The sequence below is a fragment of the Meles meles genome, chromosome 1, assembly GCF_922984935.1.
Source record: "Meles meles chromosome 1, mMelMel3.1 paternal haplotype, whole genome shotgun sequence".
Taxonomy (NCBI): Eukaryota; Metazoa; Chordata; class Mammalia; order Carnivora; family Mustelidae; genus Meles; species Meles meles.
The window spans coordinates 57,757,501-57,774,690 of NC_060066.1; the positions used below are offsets into that span (position 1 = coordinate 57,757,501).

At 43.0% G+C, this 17,190-nt stretch overlaps 1 protein-coding gene across 2 annotated transcripts in view; it reads right to left on the reverse strand.

Annotated features, from left to right (window-relative positions):
* The window catches only part of ZFHX4 (zinc finger homeobox 4), a 158,426-nt gene that overhangs the window by 4,269 nt on the left and 136,967 nt on the right, over positions 1–17,190 (reverse strand). For both annotated transcript variants that reach the window (XM_046027575.1, XM_046027567.1), the window contains exons 6-9: positions 14,912–15,045; positions 14,479–14,679; positions 13,803–13,920; positions 7,727–13,126 (exon numbers count right to left, since the gene is read on the reverse strand). In XM_046027575.1, the coding sequence (XP_045883531.1) occupies positions 7,727–13,126; positions 13,803–13,920; positions 14,479–14,679; positions 14,912–15,045 (5,853 nt within the window). The remainder of the gene's footprint in view (positions 1–7,726; positions 13,127–13,802; positions 13,921–14,478; positions 14,680–14,911; positions 15,046–17,190) is intronic.

The window sequence follows — 17,190 nt, forward strand, 5'->3', positions numbered from 1 at the left end:
GGGGTGGGGGGGGGGCGAGGGGCGGGAGGGGGGCGGGGCGGTGTCAGATGCTTACCACCTAAACAGAACGCACTGCCCGCCAGGCCGCATCGGGAAGAACGCATGACGTGGGCCCGTAAGGGCCACCGCACCGGCTTTCCGGGGTTTATCATAGTTCTAGTAGTTTCCACCCCACCCCACCCCCGCCATAACTCTAAGGGATAAATCGGTAGAGTTCGGCCACATGTCCCTCCCCAAACGAATGCTCTCACGATGTGAAAGACAGATGGTTAGAAAAAGAGCATCGTGCTGAACAACAGCGGTTGCTCGTAATTGATACAGTTGGCAAGATCCCTACTCCGTTATTCATTTTAACCAATTTTTACTATACCTCTGGGAAGGCCGACTGGCGCGTCCTTCACTCGAACGGTCTGATAATTACCACCTTCACTTAAAGTCATTAGCTATCAAATAAAATGAAATCCATCTGCTTAAAATCCAGTAGAAAAATACATTTACATTAAATAAAGAAGGCGATAAGCTAATTAAATAACAATGGTAAATGACCACGGACCGCACCGAAAAACAAATAGCCGCGAAGTCACGGCTGTTCCTTAGGAGGCCTGAGCATGGTGAGGCACGATTTCATTTTTGAGGTTCAGATCAAGCTATTTATTACCGCCCTGACAATTTGGCTAACAGAGTAGTTGAGAGGAATGGAATATATTAACACCCAACTTTATCACCCCCAAAACATGCTTCTTCCAGGTTTGCTTGTAGTAGGCCAAAAGGATTCTACCCCCATTAGATAAGGCGAACTAAATGCTCGGGAGGCAAACACAGGTCCGATGGAGGAGGACTCCTGTGGTGCTGCAAGGGATCTTTGCTGGATCTCCAGGACTCGGTCGAACGGAGTGGCTAGTAATAACCTATTACAGAGCCATTTTTATGAGCTGGATAGTTGTGAGAAACAAAACCACAGCTCAGGATGGAAAAGGGAATTGTAAAAGCCTGTGCCTTTCCTCAGTATGTTTTTTAGAGGCAAATAAAAGGAACAGGCTCGGAGCCTTATGGGTGGTGGTTCATTCTTGAAGGAGGTACAGCTCACTACCATTCGATCAGGGCAAGGACTGCGAGGGAGGCCTCGCGGGCTGATGGAAGAAGTCACCAGAAGGTGGATCAAGCTTAAATTATTAGTGTGTCACTGTGGAGAAAATGATCATAGATTTAAGACAAGAGCCTTTTTAATATTGTTCAAAGTCTTAACCTCTATGCTAAATGCGACATTTGAGTGTTAAAAAAGGAAAGAAAAACAAGTGATACAAAAAAGGCATGCTTCTATTTCTTTAGCTAGAGAAAAAACTTTAATTAGTCTTCACCCAGCTGAGAAAGCTTTTCTTGGACTTAGCATTCAAGATACTCTGAAATCCTCAACATCACTCTCAACTTGACCCTAATCATTATCATATTATTGTCAATTAGCCTAGCTTATTACTGGCTGCTCTTCTTTGTAACCTCACCACACCCAACTCTTCTCTGACTTGCTTTGGAATAATTTCTGTAGTTGTATTAGTGATAATCTCTAAGGAATTTCCACCACGTTAGAGAATAGCTTTCTGATATCCTCAATGGTAAGTGGGGACAGATGCTAAAAATTCCATTTTTGAAGCAAGAAAATTGAGTCTGAGAGCTGTTGGGTGACTTGACAGAAAGAAATCTATGACTCAGTGGGAGATGAGGTTTGGGGCAACTAAACTTTATAGCTGCCACTCAAGGGTCCTGTCTAATTGAGTCAATTTCAAAGGCTAAAAAATACAAATATTCAAAATGCAAAAAAAAAAAAAATCCTTGAAAATAACATTGTATTTCCAGTAGAAACTGATAGCAAGTATCCACGTTTTATAGAAGAATGGCTGACACATTGGAAACACACTGAAATGAAAATGGCTTAAGATCTGCAGGGGAATGGTAGGAATGAATGAATAAATTCCTGAATCTTTAATCCAGTTTGATATGGTAGACTTCTTGGATTCATGGGACTAGCCCTAAGAAAACTGTGAAGTAATGGATTAATGGATTTGTGTTTGGGGTCCTCATACCTCAACTCTCTTGCCTTTATTCAGGTACTCCTAGGCCTTTCTTCTTTCTGCTTGCCTCTCTATAAAATTGTATTTGCGAGAAAGAACCAATGATTTAAATACACGTATTTTTAAAAAAGATTTATTTATTTGAGGTGTGAGAGCATTTGTGCAAGGGTACACACACTGGGCTGGGCGAGGGAGGAAGGGAGAGGGAAAAAGAGAATCCAAGCAGACTCTCCTTGAGTGCGAAGCCCAGAACAGGGGAGGGAGGCTAGATGCCAGGACCCTGTGATCAGGGACTGAGCCAAAATCAAGAGTTTGGAACTCAAATGACTGAACCACGCTAGTGTCCCTGAACACAGCTATTTCTGAAAAGGCTTAATATATGCTAGATTATATAATGTGGGGTTTCTTCTTGCTATCGTATTCTGATTTCATGATATTCTATGCTATTTTCCATTTAACAGAGGGTAATTCATTAAGTCAAAAGCATTAATATCTAATTACAGAATTTTAGGCATGAGTGATTCAGGGGGAAGGAGCTTTACTAAGGATGGAAGAACCTTCCTTGCATTGTTAGAATGATACTATGATACTACTCAGCTTCTTTTGCTTATTCATAAAGCCAACCTTAGTTCTAGGTCTGGTTCAACTAGACTTCATACTCAATAATTGCACTCCCCTCCACCTAAGTGCTTCTGTCCCCTACTTTTAAGAAAATTGCTAGGTCACCTATCTCTCTGACATGATAATTTAAGGTGAGAATTTTTTTTTACATTTTATTTATTTATTTGACAGAGAGATAGACAGCAAAAGCAGGAACACAAGCAGGGGAGTGGGAGAGGGAGAAGTAGGCTTCCCACGGAGCAGGGAGCCTGATGCTGGGCTCAGTCGCTGGACCCTGGGATCAAGAACTAAGCCGAAGTCAGACACTTCACAACTGAGCCACCCTGGTGCCCCTAAGGTGAGAAAGTTAAAGGGACTAAAAGACTTAAAACAGCAATGATAGTTAGAAAGCAAAAAGGGTCAATAGTTGTTGACTCAGGCTTTCCCATCAATGGCGTCTATAAGTTCCTATCTAGAGGACAGATGATAAATTGGCATGAAAATTTTTAGAAGACTGTAATTGTATTCCCGACTGCTTCAGTCAAAGATTATCAGAGATTTTCAGGAATTCAACATCTTGAGGAGTAACCCAAATTAAATAATTAGCTATTAAGTGCACCTGGGTGGCTCAATTGGTTAAGCATCTGCCTTCAGTTCAGGTCAGGATCCGGGAGACCTGGAATAGAGCCCCACGTCAGGCTCTCTGCTTGGTGGGCAGCCTGCTTCTCCCTCTCCCTCTGCCAGCCACTCCCCATGCTTGTGCTCTCTTTCTCTCTCTGTCAAATAAATAAATAAAATCTTAAAACAATAATTAGCTATTAAGAAAAATTTTAGGAAAAGAGATGGAAATTAAGGATAAAGAACAGCATACATTGGGTCTATGGTAAAAGACAAAAGCCGACTGGTAGATGAAAACCGGAAGTGAAAGAGAAAAAAACTGAACAGTAATCCTGATACAGAGGAAGTGGTGGTAACTACAACCTAAAAGCACGTCAAATTTTCATGTCTGTTACCGAGTTATAGTGCTAAAGACACATTTGTTCCTGTTCCCTAACTCCTACTCCAATTCGCTGAAATTTCACTGACAGAGAAAAGTTTTCTGTACAAATAATCTCTGATTATCATTGTTTTGTTTGGTTTTATTCTCCTGGAACAGCCGCCTATTCCCGAAAGTTACGCTTTTGGAAGAAAATCCTGTCTCACAATGAACTTAGATAGAGTTATTTTCCCTCAGGTTTCCTTGATCTTGGTCTCCCAGGGGGAAAATTTATTTTTGAGGTGAAAATAAAACTTATTATGTACATGGAGCCAAAGACAATTGTGCTAAAATTATGAAAGACTTACTCTTATCTAGATTTACCCCAAATGTGCTAGTAAATTCCACCGAAGTATGAGAAAAATGCAAAAGGCATGTTCTAATGTTCCATTTAAGGAAATTGGGTTAGACAGTATTTCCAAACACTAATGGAAGATATAAAAATCAGACACTGCTCAAAACGATAAAGTAAATAAGTTAAAAATAGAAAATCAATTTAGTTCTCTATTCATCTTGAGCAAAATGCCAAAGGAAGCTGACATCCTCAAGGATTAAATGTAAATTTTGGAGTGACTGGGTGGCTCAGTTGGTTTAGCTTCTGCCTTCCGTTCAGGTCATGACCCAGCGTCCTGGGATTGAGTCCTGCATCAGGCTTCCTGCTCAGCGGGGAGTCTGCTTCTCCCTCATTCCCTCCCCCTGCTCATGTTCTTTCTCTCTCTTTCAAATAAATAAAATCTTTAAAAAAAGGATTAGATGTAAATTTAAAAAGCTTTTGAATTTTTTCCAGGTGTAAAGGCGTGGGATTTGCTATTGCCACTTGCCTTTTTTGCATGTGATCATGAGAGAAAAAGAAATGTGGAAATTTTTTAAGCAGAACATGGTTCATTTTATTAGCAAATGAGAACTAGTCATTAGTATACTGAACAGAGGGCTGGGTCATCATTCAGGAAACAGGCACACATGATGAACATTACCCTTGAAAGGACCTTCTTATGATCTTGAAAGGCAAAATAATTTGAAGAGTTGTTGGAAGCAAGGTAAGTGTTAAAGCTGGTGAAGCAGAACAGCCATTCCACCCAAAATAGAATAAAGTGGGTGATTAAATCAGAAAATTTAGGCTTGATAAATACTAAAACGGAACATGTGCACTGCAATTGAAATCAATGTTGGCGTGTAACCTTTAGAATCAGACATTACTTTACAGCACATCTCATATTCAACGGAGTCCCTTTTTTGTGATTTCTTTAGAATCAAACCCCTCAGATTTACCTTCAAAGGGATGGGTTATCTTTAAAACGAAGGCTTTTCTATAAATAATTCCTATTAAAGTAGGCCCAAGACGAACATGTTCTATTCTCAAAGTTTATTCATATATATGTATCAAGCTGTGGCAAGAGCCCAGGGCGTGTGAGAAACACAGATATATGCTCCTTAGGAAGTATTTTTCTTCGTTTGATTTCACCTAGCTGGTACGTCTACCTCTCCGATGAAGCAGAGGGGATATTTGTTTGAGGAGAAAGAACACAGTGGGAAGATGATGAGAGAAGGGTGGAGAGCCATAGCTCCTCTCCATGAACTAATTAGAAGGTTGAGCATTACCCACCACAGGTAAATTAGCCTAAAAAAGATGGGAACTGGAAGTGTGGGAACTTAGACTCTCAGAGAGGGTCCTGCTGGTACTCCTGCTGTGTTAATGTTTAAACAAAGAATGTATTCAAGAGAAATTGCAAATTCTAGTAGGTACATTCACAGACCTTTTCTCTTTGTAACATTCTCTGGTCTGTTTTGGTTTATGATTGAATAGAGCAACAGCTTCAAACCACCGAGTTCCTCAACAACTGATGCATGTAGAGAAACTGCTCACTGAAGCGATGCCTCAGACATCTTCCTGCATCTCTTGATACTTACAAACAGAGCCCATGTTTCCAGGGGCGGGGGAGGGGAGAAGGTTATAAATTATATTTATGTGGAGTTGAACGAGGAGAAAGGTTAGGTTATTGAAGTATTTGATAACCATTTCTCTCTTCCGTTCTCACTTTCTCTCATACAAGCCGTCTGGGTGCTGGTTTCAAAGTGATGGACCAGAGGGCAGTCAGCGAAGGACCCACTGTCCAAGCAAAGGCCTGTGATCCGGTGGACAGAAAAACAAGATGCTCTGGCTGCCACTGAAAGGGGGACTCCACAGTGAGCATCGATCAAAGCAGACTTGTAGATGAAAGGCACAGACCCTTAGACTGTCCTTAGTGGGTGTAAGGTACCAAATTTTACTCTATTTCACATAATATTTTGTTTTAAATTTTACATAACTGTCCATAGGAGTTTTTCCACAGAAGACATTTTTCTATGTGTCAGTAATCACAGTGACATGTGAAGTGGGACAGGAAGACTAGTACAGTCATATGCAAAAAAAAAAAAAAACCAACACTGCATTATTCTTAAGACAATTATGTCTGACTTAATTTAAATGTACAGATGAATCATGCAATTGTAGCTTGAACATTTTTCAGGCCCTAAGAATATCCGGATAATGAAGCCCAAGGTGTTACTTAGGGGCAAGGTAGTTGGTAACGATAGTTAAAGGAAGGGCCACTGAAGAATCGTTCTTGGGCACATTCGTTATGTGTGTAGGTCTGTTCTGCTTCTCTGTAATGCCATCTTGGACCGGGGAAACCAAAGCAGCTGGTAGTGGTCAAAGGGCAATTCCATAGTATCGTTTTCATGTCTCCCAAGCTAAAAGTTAAAATAGGAGTCTTCCTACAATCACAGAGCAATTTTGGTTTTAGAAGAGAAAGATGACATTGAAAAGTTTGATATTTACGAGAAGTCCCATTTGTGAAAATGAGAAAAGCTCTGTGTGTTTTGGAAACTTTCTAGATATACGCAATTAGTTCATTCTAAAGAATGTCAGAATTTCCTTATGAAAAGGAAAAACATCACTGGTGTTTTTTTGTTTTGTTTTGTTTTTAACTGTTAATTTGAAAAATAAAACTTACTTTAAGGAAGAAATTATAAGAGAGTTGTCTACTTTGCATAGTAATGTTTATATAACATATAAAACAATAAAACATATAACATTTGTTATATGTTTGGCTGTGGGATTGCTTAGTTCCATTTTTTTAACCCAATATAATCAGACGCCTAATCAGACGCCTAGTCTTACTCATGAAATCGAAACTGCATAAATTATATATTTCTCTTGGTGAATCTCTCGATTCATCATCTGGGGTTGCCTCAAAAAGCTTTAGAATTTAGTTATGACTTAATTATAGACATGGGGTGGAGGGGCATAAAGTCATAGAGTAATAGCAATATATTTCTAAGGCTGTAAATTTATTGACGTAGCAAGTAACAATGAGGGCTACAAAAATCAAAATCTTATAGTAATGCTAAATGGTAAATCATCACAGAAGTCATATTTTTAAGAGTTCAACTTTGAACATAAGCTTATTACCTGCTAGGTAGGTAGGAATGCACCTATATCTAGAGGGCCCTTACCTTTTGAACTTCCTGACACTGAAGAAGCAGAAGCAGAAGCAGGAGAAGGAGAATAAGAAGGAGAAGGAGAAGAAACCAAAACCAAAACAAAAATAAAAACAAAATTTTTCCTTGGAAAGAACATAAATTAAGATCCAAAAAATGTATTATTTAATGTTTTACTTTATTAATATGTATATTGAATATTATGTCACATGTTTGTGCTAAAATGCCATTTGAAATCAGTATTAAAATAATTATATAAAAGGAATACTTCTCTTAAGACATAAGGATGTAATGATATAAATAATTAATATATTTCTGAGACACTGTGATGACCTGCCTAGTCTTTATTTTTCTGCATATGTTCATCGTGACTTACTTCCTGGTTCTTAATTATAGCCACTAAAACATATGTTTCCAATAAGGTAAAGGTGTCACCTACTGAAATTCAAGGAGATCCAAACGTATACCCTGTTCTTTGATTTCATGTGATTGGCTGCCTAATATTAATTAATTAATTAGACTGACTCGCCTTGAAATGACTTACTGTTTGAATTTTGTGGAAATCCAGGCAAGGAGGATGGACCATTCATTCCAGGGAGTAGAACTGGAGGGAGGCCGGGGAGTCCTGGATAGGCTGCTGGCAGACTGATGCCATGGAGGGAACTGCTGTCCATCATGCTTGGCTGTGTTACCGCTAAGCCCAGCACATCTGAAGCTTTCTTTATACGGTCAAGTTCTTGCTGTGCCATCAGCTGTCGAACGGTGGTCGGAGCCAAGTAATCTTTCTCCCGATCAAGCTGACTCCCAACAGTCTCCCTCACTTTTGAAATGTGCTGTTTGGAGAAAATATGATCTCTGATGGACAAGCGGGCAGAGTACTTCACCCCGCAGAGGGTACACTCTGGCTTGGTGCATTCTGTTCCACTTTGATTAATCATGAAAGGCTTCCCTATGTTAATTTTAAATTTCTTTTCCTTTGCCCTTGCATTTTGGAACCACACCTGGACCACGCGTTTGGGCAGACCGATCTCATTGCCTAGCATCTCACATTCTTGCATGGTTGGAGTTCGGTAGTCACTGAAGCAAGCCTTGAGAACCTTGAGCTGAAGGTTGCTCATCTGGGTTCTGAACCGCTTGTGACCCGGTCGATCGTTGCTTTTGGATTTAAAAGGATTGCTGGATCCAAAGGGATTTGGTGAACTTGGGTCAGCGATGCTGGATGATTCACTGCGGTCAGCATTGTCATCGGGGTCGTCGGTGATATAAAAGCTTTGGTCGTGGTCACCGTCTTTATCGTTGAAATGTATGGAGGGGCTCGTGAGAGAGAAGAGAAATTTTTCATCGCAAACCTCTGTGGTGGGTGTGGTTGCGGGTTTTGGCAAAGTGTCGAGAGTTTTGGGTTCTTTAGGAGATAAAGCTGGCTTCACATCTCCAGAACTTCCCGTGGTGCTTTCCATCTCAGCATTGCCCTCATCGCCGGTGGTGGCGTCACTGATGGCCGTATTAATTGACGAAGTCTCATCAAAATCCGTTTTATTTTGATCGTATCCCGCCTCGGCAGGAGGGGCGTTTAAATTCTCCACATCCTCAGCACATTCTGCTTTAAAAGAAGAAGGGCTTAAAAGATTCTTCGGTGAGAGCTCTGCTGTTTTACTAACAGGTGTTGACACTGTAGAAGCCAATTCATTCTCACTTGATAGATCAATTTTAGTTAACGGCAAAGATGGATAGTCAAAATAAATGTATTTCTGAGGGCTCTCTCCCCCATCTTCTGTTGATATCAAAGGGCTTGGCGGCAAGCTGTAACCTGCCTGCTTTCCTTCATTCCAGTGCCGAGAACGAATGTGGCTTTCCAAGGCCGACTTGGCCTTGAACAGGGCTCGGCAAAAAGGACACCGTTTATGAGACTGGGCCGGGCCCACCGCCCGGAACTGGCCTTTCCTTTCTCGAGCTCGTGTGTTCTGGAACCAGACCTGCACGACTCTTTTCTTCAGCCCCACTTCCCGTGCGATGTGATCGAGCATTTTTCGGGTGGGATTGGAATCCAGCAAGTATTTCTCATAGAGTATCTCCAGTTGTTCCGGGGTGATGGTGGTTCTCAGGCGTTTGTCGCGGTGCTGGTCTTCGCCACTGTTCCCCCCCTCCTTTTCACTGCACGCGTTGTCTTCCTTGTCGTCCAGTTTCCTCTTCAGGGAAGCAGCGACCGTCGTGGGCGTCGTGGTGTGCGAGGAACCGGTCTGAGGCGGCATTTGCGTGAGAGACCCGCTCAGCAGCTGTCCGGTCATCAGTGGGTTGTTGGGGTCGAATATCATGTAGGGCATATCCATGGGCCTTTCCAAGAACGGAGAGTGAAGGAATTGGTTTTGAGCAGCAAGGAAGTGCATGTGCTGGTGCTCCTGCCAGAGTTCCAGAGTCGGGAAGGCAACGGTACACTGGTCACATTGGTATTGTAGTAACTGTGGAGGTAGACTGTTCTGGAGAGAAGTCATGGAAAGCTGCAGTGGGCTGGAAGGGACAGGGGTCTGAGAGGCCGAGGGAGGTCTTCCGACGAGTTGGGGCTGTTTGGGTGGCGGGGGCTGCGGTGGGGCCACAGAGGCCTGTGGCGGGTCTGCGGAAGTCGATGCTGAGGGCAGGGCTGGTTTGGCGCCTTGGGAAGAGGAAGTGGGGTCACTCTGCTTTGGCTTTTCTGTGGGATACTCAGGTTTGGGAGAGGTCTTCTCCAGTTCTGGTTTGGGTGACGGAATCAGGGGGGTGCTGGTCCCGGAGCCAGAGCTTGCCGCAGGGGCAGCGGCACTCTTGGCGGCCTCCGTCTGACCAGACACTGTGCAGTGCTTGTACACGACTTGGTCAGTGGCGTCCATGGAGTCTTCGGTTTGGCTTTCATCTTGGGCATCATCATCTTCGTCCTTGTAACACTGCTTTTTCTGATGCGTGATCAAGTCAAAGATCCGGGGGAAAACCACATTGCACTTTTTACATTGGTACTGCATGTTGCTCGTGCGGATATACCGCTCGTTAGTGAGTTCTCTTTTTTCATTATCTTTCGTCTCTGCTTGATTCTCATAGCTCTTCCGTGCTTTCTGGCGAGCATTCTGGAACCACACGACGATAACCCGGGTGGGTAGGTTGAGAACCGTGGAGAGTTGTTCTATTTCATCATCTTTTGGGTAAGCGTTTGTGTCAAAAAAGTCTTGTAGAACCCGAAGCTGATAGTCGGTAAATCTCGTTCTAGATGACCTTTTGCTGAAGGACGCATCGGATTTGTAATGTTCTAAAGAGGAGGGCTGTGGGTCGATTCTGATATCTTCCAAAACAGTGATGGGAGGGTTACTGAAGTTGTACGGCGAGTCCTTATTCCTCTGTCGTTCCTTAAAAAGCGTATTTCGAAACCAGTGCTTGATGACTTTTTGGGAGAGGCCCGACTTCTCCGCCATTTCTTGGATCTGTTCTTCGCTTGGAGAGTTATTGATGTCAAAATAAGCCCTCAGGATTTTTAGCTGGTCGTCTGTGATTCTTGTCCGTGGGCGTTTGAACTGAGAGTGCCTTAGGAAGTTGGGATCCAATCCGAGCTGCTGCTGGCAAAGTTGAGTGAGATCCGCAGAGAGAGTGTCCATCTGGGGCAGCTGCAGGGCGAGCTGGGGAGGAAGTGCAGGGTGCTGCACCGGCTGCATCATAATGGAAGGGAAGAGCGGAAGGTCAAGAGAAACAGGCAGCTGGACCTGCGGGGGAGCAGACGGAGGAGGAGGCGGGGGAGGAGGCGGGGGAGGAGGCGGTGGCGGTGGCGGTGGGGGTGTGGGTGGAGGCGCTTGCAGAGGAGTAGACACCGTGCTTGGGATTTTTACAGGACCCAAGGAGGAAGGCTGTGGAGGAGCTGGAGGCAGAGGGGGAGGTGGAGGCGGCGGAGGTGGCGTTTCTGGTGAAGATGGCGAAATCGGATAGAGCTTGTCATAGGCCTCCCTGTATTGCCGAGCAAATTTTTCTAGCGCTCCGTATGGAAAAAACTGCCCATGGACATGTTCTTGGTGACTCTTTAGGATAAGAACATTGGAAAACAATTTACCACACGTTCCGCATTCCAGTTTATCAGTGTTTTCACCTTCACCACTTTTGCCCTTCTTCTGGACCTTCTGCCTGTTTTCGTTATACTGAATGACCAGTTCAAAACCAAAGTTTTCCAGTAAAGCCTTGGCTGCGTTTCCTCTGGCGCCCGAAGCTATTCGGGGTGGTGGGATGCAGGGTTCCAGGGATTTTTGCTTCTTCGTGTCTTTGCCTTCTTTGAGTCCTTCACCTTCACTTGTATATTCTTGCTTTGGCTTTTCTTGCTTTTCTGCAATCTCTTCTGCCTCCTTGTAAGATGGCACGTCCTTCAGGATGGGGCAGTCGGCACCGGCCATGTTCGTTTGCTCTTGTTTCAGTAACTTGCTTGCTGCCTGCTGCTGGGCCTGCTGCTGGGCCTGTTGCTGGGGCTGCTTCTGGGGCTGCAGTGGGGGCTGGGCGGCCTGGTACTGTTGTGCTTGTTGCTGTAGGATTTGGAGTTGAGTCTGGCCGACGTGATGCTGGGTTTGAATCTGCTGCTTCAGGTCATCAAGCAAGGATCCAGCCATTCCCGTCATGCCGGGCATACCAAACGTGGCCGAGCCCGGCAAGCCCAGATCCGGCCCCAAGCTGAACTCCGTCCCGGGGATGTAGAATGGAAAGAGAAACTGAGGCTGCTGGAACTGCAACAGTGCTTCCGGGGTCACGGGGAAATGAGGCAGAAAGGCTGGGTTTAGGAACTGAGGCTGAAAGAACGCAGCTTGCTGCTGTAACTCGTGCTGGAGTTGCATCTGGATTTGTGCTGGTGACTGCAGCGGGTGATGTGGAGGCTGAGCAGAGATTAATTCCGGACTTTGCTTTTTATTTAATTCTTTGGCATCTAAGTGGGTATCCTTGCTGCTGACGGTCGCTAAACTCATGGAATCTAGCATCCCCTGGCCGGGACTACTGTTGGCTGCCAGGCTGTGCCCACCAGCCACGTGACCGCTGGGCTCCAGCTTGGCAGCCCGCGCCTTGGTCTGGTGGAGCACGGACCTCATGTGGATTTCCAAGGTCGAACTTTGGCTGTACGCAACATTGCAGATGCTGCACTTGTAGGGTTTGTTGTCTGTGCTGCTGTTGGTTTCTTGAGGAACAGGACTGGAGGCTTCCTGCAGAACTTTTTTCAACTTATGCAGATGAGAAACTGAATTATAATGGACCAGGAGAATGTTCTTTTGGGTGAACGACTCTTTACACACTGTACATTTATACGGGCGCGATGGGTCGAGGAATTTTTCCATCGTAAAATTTGGCCCTTTTCTGAAAGGTAAGGTCCGCTTTGGTTCAGAGCCCATGTCGTCTGGAATAGAGCTACTATCGCTTCCTACAGGACTTGCCTTCCCTTCGTGGTCTACCTCATACTCTCTCTCCATTTCCTGCTCTAGGGCGTGGTCGTCCTGCGCCATAGTTTCACTCTCCGCCCAGAGTTCGCCATTCACGGGCAAGGAGGCGTACAGCTGTTGAAGTTCAGCCTCACTCAGTTCGGGGTGGCCTGCTTCCAAGTGTTTTTTTAAAGCCTGGAATGTACGGAAACTACGCTGGCAGAGATTACACATCGTTGCGGCCCGAATCGCGTGGTACTGGGAATGTATCTGAAGCTTCTGCATAGTCTTAAAAGCCAGGCTGCAGTGGTTACAACGATACTTATAAACATGGCGGTCCGACACAGAGAGGGGTTGCCTTTTTTGCTGCTCGCTTAGCTGATCCTGTAGTGTGTCGGGCAGTTTCACATCCTTACTGCTGTTTTTATTCCATTCTGATACTTCTATGGGTTCTTTAGCCGGTTTCTGCTCCTCACTCTTTATTTCCACGCTAGTCTTTGAATCATCAAGACTTGCTGTACTTTTGTCATCCACCGGACTTTCGCCTGTGTAGAAGAAAGCACAAATATGTCACTTACAGGAAGAGACCCTACTGCTTAAATGCCAATAAATAGAGTAAGTAGGAACTTCTAAAGATTTCCGCTTAATCCATTTCTTTTTTCTTTTTTTTTAAAGCAGGCTCCATGCCCAGAGTGGAGCCCCATACGAGACTTGAACTCATGACCTGAGATCAAGAGTCAGACACTTAACTGGCCGAGCCACCCAGATGTCCCTAATTGAGTCTTTGAAGAAATACTTATCGAGCAACTACTATGTGCCAACCACTGTACCAGGTACTGGGGATGTAAAGGTGAATAAGAAATCACCCCTGACCTGCAGGAATTCCAGGACAGGCGAAAAAGCAAGTGCCAAGTAGTTATAGTACGTTGCCATCAGCATATCAAGGGCCATGACCTCAGCGTTCAGGAATTAGAACACACAGAATATTCTTGGTCCTCGACACTTAGGTCTCCTAAGAGCAGTTACAGATAACCAGATACTAAATGTGCTTTGGAAAATGTAGCTCTTGGAAACACCACAGTTGTTTCCACCCCTCCCAACATGCTTTAAAAAAAAAAAAAAAAAGGCAAAAAACTTTGATAGTATCAATCCTGGAACATCACCACACATCCAAGCCCCCTAAACATGTTTTCTGCACATCCTGTGCCCAGGCTGGCATACCTGAATATTTCCCAGATCCCTCAGCTGTGATGGCTGCAGGTGTGTCCCGCTCCGACTTCTCAGAGGTGGCCGCTGGCAGGAGCAAACTGTTGGGCATCATCACATCAGGCACAGGCACCTGTGATAATCAAAGGGGTTTATGTCACAGGGAGCCCAGAAATCAGACTCCACCACATCTGTCACTGACCAGTAGCCTATTCACTTCCTTTTTTCCAAAAGAAAGCGGGGGCCTTTTATGGATCTTCCAGGCCAAGGTTATCCCTTCAAATTTCAGATCAATGCTGTTGATGTTGCAACGTTGCAATGCTGTTTTCCTTTCTTTTTAAAAAAATACGATTTAAAGGTTTTTGTCGGTCTATTTTTTTTTTTTTATAATGATAATCGGGAAAGTTTCAAACTCAACTTGCCCACATGAATCATTTAAATAACATTACAGATATGGATGTAAGACAGTAAAACACGCTACTGAATGAGCTCTGCCTTGTATCGTATTTTCTTTCTCTGTAAGCAGAAGAGATGACATATAAATGGGCCTTGGTTGTGATTTCTAGAGCACAATCTATAACAGAGCTTTAAGTAGGCAGAAAAAATACATTTCTCAACCAGTAATTACAGAGGTTGTGTTGATACTTTTAGAGGATCCCATCACACCCGAGGCAACATTTGGGCTCCTTACTGTCATCAGTAACTTCTCCACACAATCCGGAGACACGCTGTGCAAATGTGTCAGATGCAGCTGGAGGTGCATTTTGTTGCTGAGGACGTCCTGGCAGAGGGGACAGCAGATGACGGGCTGCACCGAGTGCTGGGACAGGACGTGCATCTGGATACGACTTTGGTCCCTACTATTGTAGTTACAATAAGGACACTGAAAGAACTGGAGAACATGGAATAAACATGGCCACTGTTAGTGGATGGCCTGGGATGACTTCAGAACACAGAAGTAACACCAAGAGTTAACAACATCGCTGATCACAATGTCTACATACGTTTCAAACAGCATGACCTTGTTTGGGTCTCTAAAGCTATCAGGAGTGATCATAATAAATAACAACAACAACAATAATAATAAAATACGTTTACACAGCAAAGAGAAAAAACATTTTTACCTGTTCGTGACAGAATTTATTGTCCTCTGTAGGTTTTGATCTTTTGGTTGCAACATCCTCTTCTTTCGCCAGCAGGAGTGGCTGGGTCCCCCCTCCCACACTGACTTTTAGCTCCTTTTCTGGTGTGATTATTCCTGATTCCCAAAAAAGAATAGAACACCTCAATTTTAAAAGACTCACAACATCAAATTCCGGAAAACTGTATATTTTTCTTAATAGTTCTGACTCCAAATCCACTGAATCATAAAAATGACTGGACAAACACTTTCAAATGATGTGAATCTCAAAAGGCAAAAAGCACACTTCTTTTTATCTACTAAGTGGGCTTTATAAATATATTTTAAAATGTACTCCTGTCTCATGTTTAGATAACCCTAGGTGACCTTGAAAGATTCATCCATAACACATGCTCTCTGGTGTCTCAGAATGCCTTTATCACATTAAAGCTAATCTACTCTCATTCAGAAAAGCTAAATTAGAATAGAGCTACTTTTACTAACGTTTAATTACTTATCTCTGTACTGAAATTCTTGGATGCTGAGCACATTTCAAAATACCAAGAACTAACTAGTTATAATCCAGAAATGAAAATCATATTTTTATGTGGTGAATATAGGATTTTAAAATTTTACTATACATTCCGTATCTGTCACTGCTTTTTGTGATTTGCACTTTATTTTAGATATTTCAGCAGCTGGCTGTACACATAACATTATGGTTCAAATCTCAAGAAGACAACTGTTTTATGAGGTTAATCCGAATATTCAGTGTTAAAGACGGTTTAGAATTTTGCCTAGATGAGCAATGTCACGTGCAGGAGCGTCACACGTGTCAAAGAAAAGAGTGCAATTCTAATTTCCCAATCTAACAGAAAATTCTTCCCAGCATCAATTTTCCCGATAATCTCCTCTGTGAGGCTGGATATTACAGCGACATTGGGTAGGCATGTCACATACATCTCACGACAAACACAAAACCTCATTTACCATCCATTCCAATCTCATCATAGCGCAGCATCATCTGACCTTTTTTCTGCTGTTTATTATGAGTATTTCTAATTTTAACTTTCAATTTTCACCATCTTCCAGTCAATTTGCAACTAAATTATTTCCAGGGTGAGGACACTATCACTGGACAACTGGGTGCAAATACATCTTGAAATGCAATGAAGCTAAACCATTGATTGCTTATCAGACCCCGCGTAAATATAGAGTCTAGGCGTAATCTGATTGTATGCTGTGCATGAAGATTTATCTTGATTTTTTTTCAATCCACATACGGTTTGTATAAATGAACAAATTGCACCTTATTGCAAAATAACCCAGTTTTAATTTAAAAATAAGGTCAAGGGGGCGCCTGGGTGGCTCAGTGGTTTAAGCCGCTGCCTTCGGCTCAGGTCATGATCTCAGGGTCCTGGGATCGAGTCCCACGTCGGGCTCTCTGCTCTGAAGGGAGCCTGCTTCCCTCTCATTCTCTCTGCCTGCCTCTCTACCTACTTGTGATCTCTCTCTGTCAAATAAATAAATAAAATCTTTAAAAAAAAAAAAAAAAAAAAAAAAAAAAAAATAAGGTCAAGGATGTTGTGGAAACAAAGTAAAAATGAACTAAAAAGTAATGTTCTTTTTCTGTCCTGAAGAGAGATGCCTGTTTTCTACCATATAAATAATTTTAGGAATTTTAAATTCAGAAAGAAATTTAAAAGTAAGAGTGGCTCTGAGGATACCAAAACTAAAATAGGATTTTAATGACACAACGACAATAACTTTATCCCCTTGAGGTTTGTGGTAGGTACAGAATTAGTGCTATGCTTTCAACAAATTATACTGCTATTGATTTTTGGATTTACAAACACTAGATTTTATTTGAATTAGTACATTTGTCCTATATATACACATGCCTTGGAGAAATTTAGATTCTTTGTAAATATTTGAAAAAATAGTTTATCATATTTGTATTTGAATGAACTTAAATTTAAGACAGACTGAAGAATTTCATTACATTGATTAAACAATATCCAAGTACTTGATATCCAAGATAGGTCAAAACAGGAATGTGTATCTCATACTTAATTCTGGTGTCGAAAACTGTGTTTTTTCTTCTCAAAACAAAACATCCTTTGTGTGCTATTGTCTTAAACATGTTAAAAATAAACATTTGGGGTCACCTGGGTGGCTCAGTTGGTTAAGCAGCTACCTTCAGCTCAGGTCATGATCCCAGAGTCCTGGGATTGAGCTCTGAATCGGGCTCCCTGCTCAGTGGAGAGCCTTCTTCTCCCTCTC